Genomic DNA, 19,712 nt, shown 5'->3' with positions numbered 1-19,712 from the left:
ATTGTGCAGATACTGGATGTTACTTTTCCCAGCTTCACTAGCTGTTGCCTGTCTGTCAGAAAGTTGGCGATCTACTGACAGATGGCAGTTGGGACACAGAACTGGGTTAAATTACACAGGAGGAGATCTGGGATAATGGTGTTGAAAGCCGAACTGAAGTCCACAAATAGGATCCTTGCATAGCTCCCTGGTCTGTCAAGGTGTTGCAGGATGTACTGCAGTCCCATGCTTACTGCATCATCCACTGACCTGTTTGCTGAAGGGGGTCCAGCAAGGGTCCAGTGATGTCCTTTAGGCGGGCAAACACCAGTCGCTCAAATTATTTCATGACCACTAATGTCAAAGCAACATATCTGTAGTCATTCAGTCCTGTGATCTTGGATTTCTTTGAGACAGGGATGATGATGGAACATTTGAAGCATGACTGGACTTTACACAGCTCCAATGATCTGTTGAATATTTGGGTGAAGATGTGTGACAGTTGTTCAGCACAGACTTTCAAACAGATAGGTGAGACACTGTCTGGGCCTGGAGCTTTCCTGATCTTCTGTTTCTGGTAGAGCCAGCACACATCCTCTTCACAGATCCTAAGTGCAGATTGGGTAGCAGGAGGTGTTAACCTGTGGCCAGAAGGTCAGAGCGGGTGTGGGATGTGAGATTGTCCTTTTCAAATCTGCAATCAAAATGATTCAGGTCATGAGCTAGTTGTTGATTTTCATGGATGGTGTCTTGTAGCTGGTGATGTCTTTCAGGCCTTTCCACACTGATGTAGGTCTTCTAAAGATCACACTGTAGTTCATTGAATTATATTATAATATAATTATAAAGCACGGTGGCTTAGTGGTTCGCCTCACACCTCCAGGGTCCGGGGTTCGATTCCCGCCGGGCCCGTGTGTGTGGAGTTTGCACGTTCTGCCCGTGCTGCGGGGGTTTCCTCCGGGTACTCCGGTTTCCTCCCGGTCCCCACGCATGGTAGGCTGATTGGCGTGTCTAAAAGTGTCCGTAGTGTATGAATGTGAGTGTGTATGTGATTGTACCCGTAGTGTATGAATGAGTGTGTATGTGATTGTGCCCTGCGATGGACTGGCACCCTGTCCAGGGTGTACCCCGCCCTGTGCCCGATGTTCCCTGGGATAGGCTCCAGGTTCCCCTGCGACCCTGAAGAAGGAGTAAGCGGTAGAAGATGGATGGATGGATGGATAGAGAACAAAAGGGGGGTATTATGAAATAGTTCATATTTCATATGGCACTTTTGTGTAGTAGAAGAACTTATCAGGGGTATTTTATTAATTGACATTTTGACCTGCATGCATTGGCACAAATATCACACTCCAAAATGGGCATTTAAATGTACTGAACATGGTTAGAAACACTTCAGACTATTTCAAGCTCATTTACATACTTTTTAGTGCTGGTAAACAAATAGATTTGTGTTCCCAGACCATTTGTCTGTTCTTGATGCATTTTGCAATGGCCATCTAAGGCATCCTGAAATACCTGTGGTCTAAATTGAAGAGGGCAGTTTACCAACACAAAAAAAGTATGTAAATGAGCTTGAAATAGTATAGCTGAAGTGTATGCTTATGGTCTTATGGTCTAATCTTGTTGAAAGGTCCATCTATAGTTTAATCTCCTGCCAAAAGCAACCATGTTTCAGGCTAAGAAATCCTAGTATTCTGAATATGAATTTACAGTATTATTTACACATATTTATAGCTCACTGGGTTGATTTAACCTTTAAGATACATTCTGTTTTCTGCTGACTCCAGCCACCTGGCACGATGATTTAAATGTGGGTTAAAAACCTTCATAGTCTTTTTATTGTTTTATTTCTGTAAACTGGACTGTTATGTAATGGTTAATTTTAATGACCTGTGAGTAGATTGCTAGTAGGGAATATGTGAAATATGTGCACTGCACAAGAGCTGTCAGTCAATTTAGACTTTACCTTTACTCCAGTCCGGTAAGACGGAGCAACTGAAAGGACTGCTGTAAACACCTCACCTATATATTATATAACTATATATTATAGTTGATTTTTTTTACAGACTAGAACTTTGCAAATGTGCAAGCTGTCTAGGTAATGATCAAATGTAGTGTCTACATAGCAGCATAGTCAAGAAATCACATGACTCTGATCTAGAGAATGTTTATTAAAGGCTTCTTTTAGTAGTGGGCTAACCAGCCCTCAGTCTTAAAAACAAAACAAAAAAACAAAGGGAGGGGGGGGGGGGGGACACACCCACTCATTCACTTCCACTTAATCACTCACTTAACTTCTATAATCAGAAGACAAAATAGCTAGTAAACATTTAACTCTGAAGTACTTTAGGAAATACATTATATACTGGATAATTATTTACAGCTTAAATGATTGAGGTCTACAGATTTAAAGCTAAATTATAAAGAATGTGTGCTAAGGCACACACAAAGCATAAGCTTTTACAAATGACATTAAAATGCATTGCTAATGATGCATTATCACGCTAAAGCTTTGATTTGGCTATATAAAGCTAGTGATTGGGAAACACTGGAACTAAGGGTCCTAGCCTTTGCTGTTATAGACTTTGCATGTTCCAGTATGACAATGTCCCTGGGCACAAAGCCAGTAGTTTACATTACTAAATATTTAAATAGGGATCCATAAACAGTATGTCATCAGGATGACCACCTTGGATAATGAAATATCACAGTTTCAGTCCATTCTTTCTTAAGGCAAATTTAATAAAAAAAAGAAAGAAAAAGAAATGGCAATTAATACATATTAGTCAACATTAATTCAATAGTACAGTACATAGGATCTCAATTCCCGTTTATCCATGTAAGATTATTACCACTATATTCAACATAGTTATGTTCATTAAAAAAAAAAAGTCCTCACCTCAAAAAGCATCAGTTCAGTTTACAACAATCAGCTCAAAAGTGAAAGCTATTGTATTGTGCAAATGTACAAATGAAAATCAATTAAAAAATACATATTAAAAACAGAAGCCCTGTACATGTACACAATTAGACCTTTAAGCCGCACCAGTAGCTGACCAGTAGAGGGCACACACAATAGTGAGTCACCCATCAACTTAGTCAAACTTGGGTGAATATAACATACGATTTACTCACAACGCGTCCGAATGAATCAGAATGTTACTCAGGATATTAGAAAGGTACCAATTACAACTGAATGTACAATAGAAGCTTTGACTACTAGTGATCTACACTCAAGAGCCATATTTTGTTAATCCTTTTTTTTTTTTTTTTTTTTTTTTTTAAGACTGATGTGAAATTAACTGGCCCGGATCAGTAATGCAGATTTACTTTGTCCAGGACTATAAAATAAAGCATAGTCTTAAATAGTTGAACATTTACAAGTTGGGTACGTGCATGCAACAAAGTAGTTTCACTTTTCCTTTGGAATCAAAAGTGAATAGGACGACTAGGTACCATTCGTTACACAACATACAAAAAAGCCTACATATACTATGTCAATTATGTTTGATTTGAAAAATTTTGCAACCAGTCTCCATTGAGTCACAACACAGGTGGTGTTTTACTAGAACCCTGATGAGAATTTAACACAGATCCTTGACGCCTGAAGCAGCAGCTATTTTGACTGTGGTCATGTAAAGGTACTAAATTCCATTATTTCAGTTATTAGAATGTTCTAAACCATTTTTGGTTTCCTGTCATGCTACACTATATGCCTAAAAGTATGTGTACACCTGACCATCACACCCATATGTGGTTCTTCCCCAAACTGTTAGCACAAAGTTGAAAGCGTACAGCTGTCAGACTGCATACCAAGCCTTCTTGCCCAACATCAGTGCCTGACCTCTTTAATCTGAATGAGCACAAATCCCTACACCCACATTTCAAAATATAGTAGAAAGCCTTCCCAGAAGAGTGTTGGTTATTATAACAGCAAAGGGGGAACCTACTCTGGAACAGGATGTGCAATAAGAATATATAAGTGTGATGGTCAGGTGTCCACATCCTTTTGGCCATGTAGTGTATGTGCTATTATTTTCAGGAAACACAAAGCAAGACAGTATCAATGTAAATAGGCGATAAGTAATGTATTCTGTTTGTTCAGTTAAAAAAAAAAAAAAGTATTTCAAACATGTTAAACTATTACTTTGGAGGAAGGTTTCCAGTGCAAATATTGTTTACGTAAAGTAATGTATTAGGAAGAAAAAAAATGTGTATAAGATTGGTTTTGCAAATAGTTCATACAAGCCCTCTTTCAGGAAAAAAAAACAGAAAAATGTACCCCCCGACCCCCCAAAAAAACAGACATTTATGTATTGCATTGTAGCTGCATGTGTTTGTTTGAGAGATATGGATAGCGTGCCATTGTTTATAAATTTATTTTGATTCTTTAAGGTGATTATTTTTTGCAGCACAGCTTGAATACACACACTGTCAAACGTCTGACTGCAGCAAAAAAAATTAAAGAAACAAACAAACAATCAAAGTCATACATATCATAAGCAGCTTCATACACATGTAGACATTTACACATAATCCTGGTCCATCATACAATCATGATTCAGAATGAGCTTCCAGCCACAACAAGTGGTGCAAAAGACTTTAAAACTTAATAGATTAAGGACTTAAGGTGCGTTCACACGTACAGCAATTTACTGATGCAAGTCGCCAGTCTCTGTACTATGAAGTCGCCAGTAGGCGTTCCTACTACTGGTTGCCATAGTAACATGGGCGGTGCAACTAGCATTCCACTTGAGACAACAAACCAGATTTCTTACTGCTAAAACGAAACATTCTGGAGGGACAGCGATCTGATATAAAATTCAGCAGTGTATATATACATATTGCATCCTACGAGATGAAGGAGAAGCAGTGTGCGCTCTTTGCCATTGCAGCCATCTATCTGTGGGAAAAGCGCAAGCGCCAATTAGCTTAGCTTATGGCCTTAGCGCGTTTAAAGAAAAATAATAATAATGAAACACACTCACTTTTTGTTTCATTCGAGCAAAATCCCAGTGTAGCTCCTATCTCAGTAAGTGAGCGTCACCATCAGGGTGTCATTCTCTATATGTGCTATATATATGCTATACCGCCGCAATGGCGCTGCTTCTGCTAGTGAGCACGGGTAGCTACGGATCATTTGCGCTCTAGTGTCTTCACTCCCTTTGGTAGTCACTGCACCAAATCGCTCCAAATTTGCAGTAAAGTTTAACTTTTCTCAGCTTTCAAAGTCTATGGACATGCCCACATCTAGTTGCCAATGGTTGCTGTCTCTCATGTCACCGGAAGTCGCCAGCTCACATTGAAAATGAATGGTCTCCGGTCGCTTTGTTGCAGCAAGTCACTGTATGTGTGAATGCACCTTGACTGTTGTATTTGGTGTGGGCGAAAAAACCTCTCCACCCAAACACACTGCTTGCAATGACTGCCACTCACACACACACACACACACACACATACCTGCATACACAGACACACAAACATACAGTTTAAACAAACACTACACATGTTTAGTCCAGACCTCCAAAGTACTTTCCAACATCTGTGATAAGTGAAGTACAGTATCAGTGCAGTACAGTGCAGTGGTTGACACCTTTGTGTTGGTGTATGGGGAAGAGAAAGAAATTTTCTGAGACCTGAACATGTGGAGAAAAATCTCTCAGCCCAAGTTGCACCACATAAAGGCACAAAATAAGGAAAACTACAGGAGTCTTCAGGTCTCTTTTTTCTCAGTGTGATTTCCGCTGTCCTTCTGAACAGTGCTGGAACTGAGCAAAGCTCAGGAAAACTTGCTCCAGTGAGATCTGACTCACACAATAGTCCTCAATGCTATATTTCTCCTTAGCTGCCTCAAGTGTCCCAAAAACCTGCCAGGGCCAAGAAGTGATACAATTAGGACAGACTTGTACTAGACATGGTGCCAAATAACAAGCTACTATCCAACGCTACATGTACAGAAAGAGAACAGCATTTTTGGTTAATGTACCTGAGCCCAGGTTAATGTTTTGTCAGTCAAATGATAATGTACCATTCCCTGATGTTCATCCTTCAGTACGCTACCTGCAAAAATAAAGAGAAATAGTATACAGGGTTGTTACTGTATACCAGTCCAGATAGGTTCAGGTCAATGTCACAACACTGGCAATTTGTACGCTGCTTTAATTCTGTCTGAATTTGTTGTTTATTAACAACATAGTGAAGTATGTGTACTGGACACTTTGTAGTGTTGCCCAAACTCAATGGAGAAATTATTTTCCTTGAACAGTTTTCTATATAATTACCTATAATGCATTAAATACCAGAGTGGCAAACATCAGCTACAAATGTAAGTAAAAATGGGTTTTCAATCAATCTAAAGCCAACAGCAACTTGTTAGTGGTGTATTTGATACCATAATTAGCTTTCACTACGTCTGTGGACTGTGGTTTAAAATGTGCAGATGGTTTATGTAACGATGGCTCACAGTTATGTGTTTCAAGTGCACTATGAAGTCTGAAATCAGTGATGTGTCTCCCTCACTGCTACTCTATATAGAGTTTTATATGAGTGAGTGAGTGAGTGAGTGAGTGAGCAAGCGATTTCAGACACAGGTTATGTCTCAGACACAGACCAGGGAAGATGCTCTCGATGAAGTCTTTAAAGTGCTGAAGGTCCATCTCCTCTAAATCAGCCTCCATGTGGATTTTGGCCAACAGTGTGTATCCACTGCCAAATTTGCTCTTTAGATGCTGTGGGCTGCCCAGACACTTGAACTGTCCATTGACCATCACAGCCAGTCTAGTGCACAAAGCCTCACACTCCTCCATACTGTGTGTACACACACACACACACACACACACACACATACACACACACACACACACACACACACACACACACACACACACACACACACATACACACACACACACAGATGGAATCATTAGATGCACCAAACTGCCATATCATATTCTTGCAAATAACTTAGAGAGGGGGCAGACAGAAACAAATGGAGACAACCACGTAAAAGAGCTTTCATATGATACCTATGAAAATCTGTATCCTAAGCAGAAGTGGAGATATTTAATTTTAAATATCATCCAAAATTATTTAGTGACTGTTACTTTAGGAAGTAACAATGCTTTTGTGCATATCTTCACCATCTTTTGACATAAAAATGTGTAAAATAAGTAAATAAATACATTTTGAGAAGAAGAAGAAAAAAAATCTCTTGAATCTGCTAGATATGACCTAATCAATGTGTTTACTCAGACGAGTGAAGCCAAAATGAATCTGAGGCTCTCTAGTGGCTGATTGTAGTACTATTTTTTCTAGGGCAAACTTGTGTTTTAAGTTTCAAATTATTTTCCAGAATAGCGCTCTTTCATTTTTACAAATTCAGTTGCCGTTGATATATCCCCAAATATTTCTCCTTATGATAAATGCGTCTTACAGGAGCTATTTGACAGTGAATAAAAGGGTGTGGTTGACAAGGTGATTGATTGCTTCGAGCATGGCAGTCGAGCTTCATGAACATAGATACAGTATCTAAAAGTAAATAAAAAATGATAAATACTGGAAGCTGAGGTTGCTGAAAACAATGATACCAAAGACCTAAGGTAAAAACATTTTAAGGTGGTATACTGTACTACTGCAAAATTAAATCTATGGTAAACTGTTCAAAAATACCTTAATACAAAGGATAAAAAGTGTTTATTTGCCGCTAGTTTCCATTTAGTTGTAAGGGTGTTTTTTTTTACTTAAAAATACATAATAGTTTTAGGCATATTTTAATCATTTGAAAATGTTTGAAGATGATACTGTCAACTTTAGTATTTTAGTATTTTATAATGGTCAGGTTCACAGAGGATCTGGAGCCCAACCCAGGAACACTGCGCGAGGCAGGAATACACCCTGGATTGGATAGCAATCCATCAATGGGCACTATGTGAACACGTATACTTAAACACTCATTCACAAGCTAGTGCGATTTAGGGTAGCCAACTGACCTGTTAGCACATTTTTGGCATGTGGGAGGAAACCACAAAACCCAGAGAAAACCCACATCAACGTAGGAAGAACATACAAAACTCAAAATTCTAGATACAGGTAATGAAGAAGTATAGCAATTCTAGTCAATAAAATATATTTGAGTATATTTCTCAAATGTCCCCAATGGTTTCCAATGAGCCAAATGCATTCATTTTGCATAATTTGATTTCTGTGTCAAACTTAACTCCATATCATTTTAGTAATGTTTTAACTGGCCTCCAAAAGATCTTATCCTTCTGCAACGTGCTTTATCTAAACAATTATTTATCTAAATAATCTCCTTATGTGGTGCATTTAATAACACAAACATGTTCAACATTGGCTTTGGTGAGGTATCACAAGGTATGCTAGATCTAGCTTTAAATTATCCCAACAAGACACCACAAAAACTATTTTTTTCTGGGGTTTTGTGAGCACTATTACATTCAAGTAAATATTCTACAAGTTCATTTGCAAAGTGAGTGAATGAAAGGAAAAAAACATCAGAAGAAAAAAGCTTCAGAGGAAAATGTCACTGCATGTTATGCCAGATTTAGAGTTTAAGTACAAGTGTTATTTAGTTAATTCTATTTTGTCATATAATTGAAACACATTTCATTGGGGTTTTTTTGTCTTACTTTCCATCATCAAAAGTGCTGAGGACAAAATATATTTCTGTGTACACTGAGGAACTCACCTGTGTGAGGTGATAATAATGGCTTTGCCAGATTCTCTGGTGCGTGTGACTGCATCCCAGAGCAAGCGTCTGGCCACGGGGTCCATGCCAGTGGACGGCTCATCCAGAAAGATGACAGGTGGCCCGCCAATCAGAGCCATACCTGCACTCAGCTTCCTCTTGTTGCCCCCACTGTATGAAAGAAAGCATGCAGAAAGTTGTTCACACAGAACTTTACATATGATCTCATAAGCTGATTTCATAAAGCAGCCCAGTGTTTTATATTGTATTGTATCTACTCTATTTGATCACATACTTTCCAAACTCCTTGACTCAAATGTAATTTATGTCTTTCAAATTTCACTCTGATATTCAGTGTTACATTTCCACAATGACACTGTCTATGTTTAGTGTTCTGGTATCAACCTCTGTCTCTCCCTCTGTCTCTCCCTCTGTCTCTCCCTCTGTCTCTCCCTCTGTCTCTCCCTCTGTCTCTCAGTCTCTCTCTCGGTCTCTCTCTCGGTCTCTCTCTCAGTCTCTCTCTCAGTCTCTCTCTCAGTCTCTCTCTCAGTCTCTCTCTCAGTCTCTCTCTCAGTCTCTCTCTCTCGGTCTCTCCCTCGGTCTCTCCCTCGGTCTTTCCCTCTGTCTCTCTCTCTCTGTTTCTCTCTCTCTCTGTCTCTGCTGTCTCTTCCCTTCCCATGTTCGCCATATCTGTACCTGTAACTGCGGACCAGTTTGTCAGCGTGTGGCTCAAGGAGCAATGAGCGGAGCACATTCTCCACACATGCAAACACATATTTCTCAGGGATTCCTCTGAGCCTTGCATACATGCTAAGAGTCTCACGGCCAGTCATGTGATCCAGCACAGCATCAAACTGAGGACAGTAGCCGATTCGCTGCTGTACCTGCAGGTCACACATGGCAGGGTTACAATAAAAATTAAGCAGCATCTTTTGACATCAGTTTGTACTACTGTTTAAAAGGCACAGCTAATCAAAAATGTTTACTTTGCTAATAATAAATTATCTTCTAGAATAACTTGCTCTTTTTCATGCTTACAAATGCATAGTTTTTTTTTACTGACACTCAATTTTTTTTTTTTTTTTAAATGGCACCATTGTCGACCAATGTCTGACCTTCTTCACATCGCGAAGAATACTGTAGCCATCGATGAAGGCATCCCCTGCAGTCACAGTCTCATCTCCAGTCAGCATTTTAAATGTAGTTGTCTTTCCAGCTCCATTAAAACCTAGCAGGCCAAAGCATTCACCTTTCCCCACAGCCAGGGACAAGCGGTCCACTGCCAGCAGAGACTGACTCCCTGGGTACACCTGTTCACACAGCAACAGACCTTACTCTAAAAGATGACTATAGAAATGTAACTGCTGAAAATGTGCACAGTATGTACAAGGGTTAATGGCACTCAAACACCTCTCTTACTTAAGATTCTAAGAAAAAGATCAGAAGAGAGGGGTCAAATTAATTTTCCTCCAAAGTTAGTCATTTTAGTGTGTATATTCTGGTGTTTTAAAATATTCAAATATAAACCAATTTATGGGCCCTGTACAAATCCAGTCCATAGTTGTGGGTGGTAAGGCCAAAAATGTATATCATGGTATACTTTGGAATTTGGACAGTATTGGTGCAGACAGGTGACAAATTAAATGTAAAGAATTTTGTAAATGTCTTATTTTGTCCATTCTTACACTAGATATTCCCTGAATTTGTGTTTTGATGATGATGGTGGTGGAGAGGGCTGTCTAAATGCTGTCTGGATGTTCATTCAAAATCTCCCAAAAGTGTTCAACTGGACTGATATCTGGTGATTGGGTCATAACATACGAGTTACATTATTTTCATACTCATCAAAACATTCAGTGAGCCAGGGTCTTCCTGGAACAGATCATGCCAATCACCATGATATGGGTTAAAGGTGATCAGTCAGAATAACTTTATATTTGCAGTAATCCAAACCATGCTAGTAAATGGCCCCCACAGCATAACCACTGGCCACAAATTTACCTTTACTCCGTCACCTATATATAGTATTATGCACATGCTAAGAAGTGCTGTAGAGCAAAGATTCCTTTAAAATAATTAAATTATTTTGAAGGCATCCAAAAAAAATACCGTAAAGAGCAGTAAACAGTAGTAAACGAAACAAAATCAATATTTGGAGTGACAAAAAAATTTAAATAGTAGTTTCCGGTACAATTTGTGCAGTTTTATAAGGAAATGAGCTGTAAGCTCTATTGAGCATCTTGCAGAACCAGAAAATCTAGAACAAAGTTTGTACTAAAATAATAGGGTGCCTAAAACTGAAAAAAAAAAAAAAAAACTAAAACTGAGGCTCATATTAATCTTTAAATCCAATTTTTGCTGAATATGCAAAAAAAAGGTTTAGCAACACGCTCCTACTATAAATTAACACATCATCATTTGTGTTTATAAAATGTGGATATAAATCAGTCCCTCCAGGATTTCGCGATTTGAGATTGCAGAAATGAATGCAAAATCAAGCAAACTCTGCAATATTCAGAATTTCAAAATTACCACTGATTTTCCACAGATTTGGGCCAAGACGCGTCACGTGACCACATCACAATGCGCTTTCAGTCACAGCCCTCTTCGATTCACGTGTGTCAAACATGAGTACAGCTAAAAGGTCTCATTTACCAACAAACATCACTGCAAAATACAGTGCAAAACAATTTTGTGCAATTGCAATTTTGCCAATTCAAGTAGTTTTACACAAAAAAGGCACAAAAATCCCTGCAAGTTGCATCACAAATTTTGAAAAAAGCTACAATCACAAAAAAAACCTCTGCTGAATCCTTTACGGACTGATAAATAGTGTAGGCCCTGTTCTTTGATCCAAACATTTTACTTTCATGTAGTGCCTCCTTCACCTAGAGGCCCTAGGAAAGTTCATTCATAGTTCTATAGGACTATTTGTCCTACAGTGATGCTCATGAACATACTACAAAAGGAAGAGTGCAGTTTAATGGATACCTTGGTAAGTTCTTGCAGAATAAGAGGACTGCCCACCATGGACTCCACCACAGGCTGGCATTCCAAAACCCTCTTTCTCTCATCGGCCACGTCTCTATCCTCAGGTTGAAGGGCTTCTTCTCCGATCAGCATACCCTTGGACACAAAAATGTATGTATGTGTATCTATGTACCAATTTATAAATTCTACCCAAGTACATCTGCCGATTGAATCTGCATGTATGTCTGTTATGTGTAATGTGTTATGTGTTAGCACAACACTGCAAATCTAACTATGTAACATTACTCCTTTGTTCTCTCTGCTCTCACACCTTCTTGCATCTCCGGCAGAGGCTGAAGAGCGTATTGATGCACTGGAGCTCGATGACGAAAAGAAGGACGAGGAAAACCACACCTTGCAGGGACATGGCCACCAAGTAGCAGCCCACTCCGGGTTCATTCATAGAGAAGTAGTTCAGCTGATAGGTGATGTCTATAGAAAACCATAAAAATCAAACTTAACACTGATGCAAATGCCATGAATAATTACTATTATCCCTGAGCTTCTGGATATAGATTATGTTTAATTACAGACTAAAATGATTCAGACATGTCACTTAGAATTTCACTTTCCTGTGTACATTTGCATAACATTAAAGATCTCACAATCAAAAGATTATTTGTTAAATAACAATTTGATAAATTGTTTTGAACTGCCAGGAAGTATATAGTATCTCAAATAATCACTCTTTACAACCATTGTGAGCAGAAAAGCATCTCGGCATGCACAAAACATCAAATCTTGATGTGCATGGGCTACAAGAGCAGAAGACCAGTTTGGGTTCCACACCAATAACAGGTATCTGATGCTATCATGGGCTATCTGGCACCAACAATCATGCCACGGTTAGTCACAGAGATCACATTTTTCCCCATTCTGATGTTTGACGTGAATATTAACTGAAGCTCTTGACCCGTATCTACATGATTTTATGCATTGTGTTGTTACCACATGATTGGCTGATTAGATGTACAAGGGTTCCAAATAAAGTGGACAGTGAAAGTATATATCTTCCATTTTCAAATGATAATAAATAATACCATGGCCCTGATCAGAATAAAGTGTATTCTGAAAATGAATAAATGAAAGAATGATCAAATATACAGAAGACATAGCTTAGGCATATCTGATTGGCACTTGAAATTCTACAATGTCAGACACAAATAAATAATCAAATAAAAACAAATAACACTCAAAAATATATGTTAAGTAGTTCAGCAGAACATAAAGGTGGTTTTCCCTTAATTCATTTGTCATTAAATAATACTAAAATAAAACTCACTGTAAAGATGGCAGATGTCTTTTGTGAGGAAGCTGGTGGTACAGAAGCTAATGGTCTCGTAGTTTCGGTAGAACTGGCTAAAGGACATGCCCAGGCAGTAGTTGGGGAATAGCAGGAATACTTTATCCAGTAAACGTGAAAGATTCTGCAGCTGCAGCTCTGAAAGCAGCAGGAGAACCACAACAAAGCGGTTACAGATACTTACATTATTTTTTTATCATACAAAATCTAAGAAAAAAAAAAAAGATGCCAATAAAGTAGTTAGCATGCTCTCAACTGCTCAACTGACCCCTCTTTGATACTTTTGTCATACTTAACCTGTTTGATGAATGAACCTCTCCCTTAATCTGTTCCCAGTGTTCTCTGCAGCTGGGTGAATGGTATAAGAACTCTTACCAGGGATGGTCATGATGGTGACGGCAAGGAAGGTGGCTGTGCCACTGATGATGTTGAAGATGGTGAGGCGTGTGTAAGCAGTGGCAGCACTAGAGAACAGGAAGCTGAGCAGGTACATTAGTGGAATCACAGCCCAGCCATAGAGCAGCAACAAAAGCAGCACATCTACCATGTGATTTTCCTCAACAAAGGCCTTCACCCCAAACGCACGGAACACAACCTAAACCACAGTGAGAGAACATGGAAAAAAATCCTCTTACAATAGGGACCAAAATTATGTTCTTAATCACACAAGTATACACCAATGAGCCAAAACATTATGACCACCTGCCTCATATGCTGTTGGTCCTGTGCATGCTGCGAACACAGCTCTGAACTGATGAGGCATGGACTCTACAAGACCTCTGCTCTACAAACCCTGTGGTATCTGGCATCAGCAGCAGATACTTTAACTCCTGCAAGTTGTCTGGTGGAGCCGCTGTGGATCGGACTTTTGTTCCAGCACATGCTCAATTGGATTGAGATCTGTAGAATTTTGAGGCCAGGGCAACTCCTTGAACTCTTTGTCATGTTCCTTAAACCATTCCAGAACAATGTGTGCAGGGTGGCAGGCCACATTATCGTGCTGAAAGAGTCCACTACCATAGGGGGATAACACTGCTATGAAGGGGTGTATCTGGTCCACAATGATGTTTAGGTAGGTGTCACATATCAAATTGATGTCAACATTGTGAGCAACCTGAGCACTGTCAAAGTCGCTCAGGTCTTCATGCCTGCCCATTTCTCCTGCATCCAACATGTCAACTCCAAGTTGACAAGACTGTTTGCGTTTGACTGTTTGACAAGACTGTTTGCTTACCATCTACTGTATTACAGTCTTTGCATGTGCCGTTGTTATGAGATATTTGCTTCATTTGAGAGTAGTCATAATGTTTTGGCTCTTCACTGGTAAATGGTAATGGTAAATTGTAATAACTTATATAGCGCCTTTTAACCTAAGTGGTTCTACAAAGTGCTTTACACTGTTTCTCATTCACCCATTCACACACCAATGGCAGCAGAGCTGCCATGCAAGGTGCCTGCCTGCCATTGGGAGCAACTTGGGGTTCAGTGTCTTGCCCAAGGACACTTCGGCATGTGGAGGGATTACATATGTTATTATTTGAATAAAACTTACAACAGTATTGTGACACATTCATAATCTAAATAATATGTGAAAATTATAGAGATAGTTATCATAAAGGGTGAGATATATAATAAAAGGACAAATAGATCTGTTTCAGATTTATATTTGATTTATAATTTTCATATTTGATTATTTGATACTGTCAGGTTAGCGCTGATAATGGTGCAGGTCTACAGCACACATCAGCCACTCACACCACATGTTCACATCAAGCACCAAGTCACATGATCGTGAACACCTGAACCATGTTCATGCACAGTGAGCACCAGTATACAAGCCATGTTTGTCTAGCGCACTTTGTTTAGTGTCGATTGTGAGTAGTGATGTTATATGTTTTTGTATCCATGCCACGCTCTAGTGTATTTCATGCTTGTCTAGTTTATGTTTGTGTTTGTGTTACGTAGTCCTAGTCTTTGTTCACATGTGTTTCACTTTAAATAAAATACTCTGGACTTGCATCCATCTCCAAAAATTCTCTGCTGTATATTAAGTTTGAGTAAAACTCAAACATGGCTGTCACCTCAGGGACCATTTACATTCACTAACAATTTATTCTTATTTTAGCTGTCTACCACAGCATATTGGAGTTGAAATTAAATAATGTATATGAGCTCAAAGTGCACACTTTCACATCCAAATCAGGCAAATGTTGTAGGAATTACAGCACACTTTTTATATGTGGTCTCTCCCTTTTTCAAAAGATATAAGGTGGCACTGACCAGCATTAGAAGACAAGGCAGTGCAAAGTTGATCAGATCCCAGAGCAATGCAGAGAACCAGAAGTTGGAGAGGTAGACTCCGCTGACCCGCTGTACGTGCCTGGACTTCACAGCGCGCTCAATCACCAGGAGCAGGGCGAAGGTACTGGCCAAGGATGCCATTCCATACATTAGGTTAATGGCTATGGCAAAGCCAGTCTGACCCCTGAGCAAAAGAATCAATGAAAAAAAATCTATAAAAGGATAGTAAAGTAAAATGACAGATTTCAGTTGAAGGAAGAAATTATTTACTAACTAAGGATAAAATGAAAAATGAAAAGGACAAATGAGAGGCTCCATATCACATCTTTTGTAACAACAACGGTACAGACAAAACTGTGTTTATACAGAAATATCAGCCATTTAAAGAAAAACATATCCCAGAATGCACAGAATGTGTTCTTTTTGATAGTCACTAAATCCAAGTGGTATCAGTGGCCAAAAAACTGTATTCCCATAATGCACTACAAGCATACGTTAGTTTTAACAATGACAGATAGTGTATCTGAGAGTCGGTTACCAAATGTAACATTCAATTGAATGAAATAAAGCATAAAGTTAGTTCCATTATCTGTAGCACCTGTGTCCTCGGTCACGCTTAACTGAGTGTGTTCATTTGTGTGTATATGTGATTTATGTTCATGGAACATGTTTTGAGGATAAACGTTAATTGTTAGACTGAACTCTAGTAAGAACTATTCTATCCAACACTAGCACCTGGTATCTACTGAGACTCACTCTGAGAACTGGCTCTGGGCTGTCTCTGACACGTTACGGGGCATGGGATTGTTTCCTGTCTGGATGGAAGCGCTGGGGCCAGCCAGGAGCCTGTACAGTGCATTATCCACCAGCATGAGCGCAGTAGCCGGTGTGTGGTAGCCTTGGTTGTTGAAGTAGCCAGTGATTTCAGCAAACCTCGTAGTTCGGCCACGAAAAGCAGCACCCACCACGCAGCGCTCGTTGAAGGCTCCTCCTTCCATCATGGCATTGTTCAGTACATACTCAGAGAAGTCTGGAAAGATAGAACACACTGTTTCAAACATTCTGATTTACCTATTATTTTTGCTTACTGCATTCCATTCACAAGAGTCACCATGTTCACCCCATTTTAAAGCAGTTACCAGTTAGGTTGGTCACTGGTCTGGCGCTCTGGGCAGCAAGCTGGGCAGCATAGGCTTCAGCAAGCGCTGTAGCCAGGGGTCCAGCATTAGAATCCAGGGCCATGGGCACAGTGGTGGGGCCATAGCGGTTGAGTGCTAGGGGAAGTTCTGGGGTTTTGTGCTGCCCAGGGAGAGTCTGAGCCACCACAAGCGCGACTACTGTGAAGATAAGTGGCACTAAAAACTGTGCCACCATCACCTTCCAGTTCCGCCAGCTATACAGTGCCCTCTTCAGGAACATGGCGTAGAACTGCTGCATATACAGCTTAGCCTAGTGTGTAACAGTTTTGATTAAGAAGAGAAAGGAAAGAGAGGTCATTCATACTATTCACTATACTATTAAAATCCTTATTAGAAACAATGATCAAAATTGATTTACTGTAGTTTTTCTTGATATAAGGCTTTGTGGAAATTCAAATGAGATACAAAAGATGCATATATAGGTAGAGAAGCATCCTATGATGCTCTTAAACAGACTGACCCCTGTGTTGAGTTTGATGTTGGAGCAGTCCTCTGAGATCAGTGTGCCACTATCGGTGAAGTCAGTCACATCAGTCATGCCGCTGATACTGCTAGTATCGTCAACCGTCCAGTCATGTGACCTTCGCTCATGCTGGTACTGCAGGGCTGGAAGCTGAATGGCCTGAATGTCTAGACTGGAGTCCACCAGCTTCCCGACCCTGTCCATGCACATATACACATACACACATAGATATAAAGCTAACATGTATCATATTCATGTATAGGAAACCCAGTTGTAACTGTAACTCTGCATTACTGAAAATGAAGCCCTGCTCTGTTCTTTCTCTAATCTAAGTGGAAGCTTTTTGTAGAGACCAATACGTACTGAAGAGAAAAAAAAAACGGTTTGTGAAAGAGTGATATAAGCTCAGATGGATGGGTTTACAAGAAGAGGAGGAAAACAGTGACATCTGAGCACTCTGCAATCTGCCACAAGACTTTCCATCAATTGTGGTTTTGGAAAACAATACCATTCAGCCTTTCTCCTAGATCCCTTATGGAGCCACATGGTCACCTCCTATTGAGACAGTAATGATGATCTATTGAAAGCTTCACAATAGGATGAAAAAATGGATGGAACAGAATGGATGGGCATGGGCAGATAAATGAGATTTGGTCTTTTTTTCAGTCCTTTGAGATTCAGACTCACCTGGACATAGGCTTGAAAAAAGGCATACCATGTAAGAAGATGATGTGCTTTCCTGATGGCTTAAAAGAGTCATAAAGATAGGCTACTTCCTTTCAACCAATTTTACTGAGCATTACGGCAGCATCCTGCAAATGGAACTTAACATCAAAGCATCTTTTTTTAACCATATGTGTTCATTGGAGAATCAAGAAAATCTTGCATGATATGGACAAAAGTCTGGACACCTGACCATCACACCCATATGTCTTCCTTCCCTAAACAGTTGTCACAAAGTTGAAAGCACACAATTGTATAGGATGTCTTTGTATGTTGTAGCAGTTTTCCTTCAATTGAACTAAATTACCCAGACACGTTCCAGCATGACAAAACCGTTATGCACAAAACAAAGTCCATAAACACATGGTTGGCAATGTTGGTGTGGAAAAAATGGAGTCTCCTCCACAGAGACCTGACCTCAACCCCACTGAACACCTTTGGGATGAACTGGAACGCTGACTGCACACCAGTGCCTGACCTCACTAAAGCTCTAGTGGCTGAATGAGCACAAATCCCCACAGCCACGCTCCAAAACCTAGAGGAAAGCTTTCTCAGAAGAGTGGAACAAAGAGTGGAGTATTATAACAGCAAAGGGCACACTAAATCTGCAATGGGATGTTCAACAAGCATATACAGGTGTGATGGTCAGGTTTCCACAAACCTTTGGCCATATAAAGTATATTGATTTGGTCTTATCCAAGTACCTAAGGAAAACTTCCTCCATGGTGGTAACAGATGCTCCATAGCTTGCGATGCCCAACTCCTCTCTGTTCATTTCCAGTTCAGCAAACAGAAGCTCGAACCTGCAAAGGCGCACAAGAGCTGTAAGTTCATATTAATTAATTCCACCTACAGGCAAAATACAGAACATGTAGATGGAGGAATCACTTCAAATTAATTTACTGTATCTTCTCACATTACCTTGATAACAGTGTAGATTCAATTCAATTAAAATTGTAATTTATTTGTATAGCGCTTTTAAAAATACACATTGTCACAAAGAAACCTTACAGAAACCAGGAAGTAGATTTAGGTGCCGAATGAGAAAGCCAGAGGTACCAGTGGCAAGGAAAAGTCCCCAAGATGGCTTGAGGAAGAAGCCTTGATTGAAACCAGACTCAAAAGGGAACGCATCCTCTTCTGGGTGACAACGAATTGTGTGACAGTTTACAGTTATAAAAGAATAAAGACAAACAGTACTAAATCTGTTGAAAGGATGTTCAGTAGTAGCATAATGTAAATAAGAGTTCTGGGGTAAATCTTTATGATGACAGTAGCAGTTCTGAGAAGGTGCAATTCTACAGCATGCAATTGAGATTATCCACTGAAGCAAGGGTGAGACTTGGCTATAAATTGGCTTTGTGAAGTGTATATCTTTAGGGCATCCATGTGTGACCATCCATACAAGGCAGGTCTGATTCGAAAAGGAAGCAATGTGAATTTTTGTGGTATTCTCACAATTCACTTACTAATACTCAGTGAAATTAAGTGTCCATAGACAAGGGACTATCAAAATATTTAAATATCCATGTACAATTGCTATAACAACATTCGCCTAATATAACACTAATACAATATATAATATATGGCTGGAGCAAGAGAAGGAGAAGGAAAAGGAGTACCATTATTGATTTTGGGGTTAATGAAGAGAAGATTAGTATGTGAGAAGGAGAGGGACATCATGTCAGGTCACTCTGTAATAGACAGATCGATGGATACATTTCCCCTCTCTGGCCCTGAGACAGCTTTCTAAATTAGAGTTAACCAACATGAGTATCAGTCTGAGGAGGATTCATTTTCTCATGAAGGTCAGACAGATTAAGGATGAAAATAGTTGTTTTTCTTCACAGCTTAAGCTGGGTTTGTGTTGTTAAACTATTATGCTAAAGCAGTTGTATAGGTCTTGGTGATTATAATTAGCGAAAAGCATGCAAATGCATCTAACAGAATTGAAAGATATAATGAAATATTATAGCTGCATAAATGACATGTACAAAGTCAAAT

At 39.5% G+C, this 19,712-nt stretch overlaps 1 protein-coding gene across 2 annotated transcripts in view; it reads right to left on the bottom strand.

The window, feature by feature from the left end:
- Nucleotides 1-2,161: 2,161 nt before the first annotated feature.
- abca3b (ATP-binding cassette, sub-family A (ABC1), member 3b) overlaps nucleotides 2,162-19,712 on the bottom strand; it is a 50,361-nt gene continuing 32,810 nt past the window's right edge. Inside the window, exons 17-31 of one of the 2 annotated variants that reach the window (XM_053653148.1) lie at nucleotides 18,413-18,511; nucleotides 16,983-17,181; nucleotides 16,463-16,772; nucleotides 16,080-16,353; nucleotides 15,303-15,507; nucleotides 13,398-13,617; nucleotides 13,002-13,160; nucleotides 11,991-12,151; nucleotides 11,681-11,815; nucleotides 9,805-9,999; nucleotides 9,386-9,573; nucleotides 8,690-8,860; nucleotides 6,593-6,789; nucleotides 5,969-6,042; nucleotides 2,162-5,849 (exon numbers count right to left, since the gene is read on the bottom strand). In XM_053653148.1, the coding sequence (XP_053509123.1) occupies nucleotides 5,712-5,849; nucleotides 5,969-6,042; nucleotides 6,593-6,789; nucleotides 8,690-8,860; nucleotides 9,386-9,573; nucleotides 9,805-9,999; nucleotides 11,681-11,815; nucleotides 11,991-12,151; nucleotides 13,002-13,160; nucleotides 13,398-13,617; nucleotides 15,303-15,507; nucleotides 16,080-16,353; nucleotides 16,463-16,772; nucleotides 16,983-17,181; nucleotides 18,413-18,511 (2,725 nt within the window). In that variant the 3' untranslated portion in view covers nucleotides 2,162-5,711. The remainder of the gene's footprint in view (nucleotides 5,850-5,968; nucleotides 6,043-6,592; nucleotides 6,790-8,689; nucleotides 8,861-9,385; nucleotides 9,574-9,804; nucleotides 10,000-11,680; nucleotides 11,816-11,990; nucleotides 12,152-13,001; nucleotides 13,161-13,397; nucleotides 13,618-15,302; nucleotides 15,508-16,079; nucleotides 16,354-16,462; nucleotides 16,773-16,982; nucleotides 17,182-18,412; nucleotides 18,512-19,712) is intronic. The other variant, XM_053653155.1, reaches the window with a different exon arrangement.

Source organism: Ictalurus furcatus, chromosome 2 (genome assembly GCF_023375685.1).
Source record: "Ictalurus furcatus strain D&B chromosome 2, Billie_1.0, whole genome shotgun sequence".
NCBI lineage: Eukaryota > Metazoa > Chordata > Actinopteri > Siluriformes > Ictaluridae > Ictalurus > Ictalurus furcatus.
Note: the sequence above shows the minus strand (reverse complement) of the source record. Positions and strands in the feature narration are given on the sequence as shown.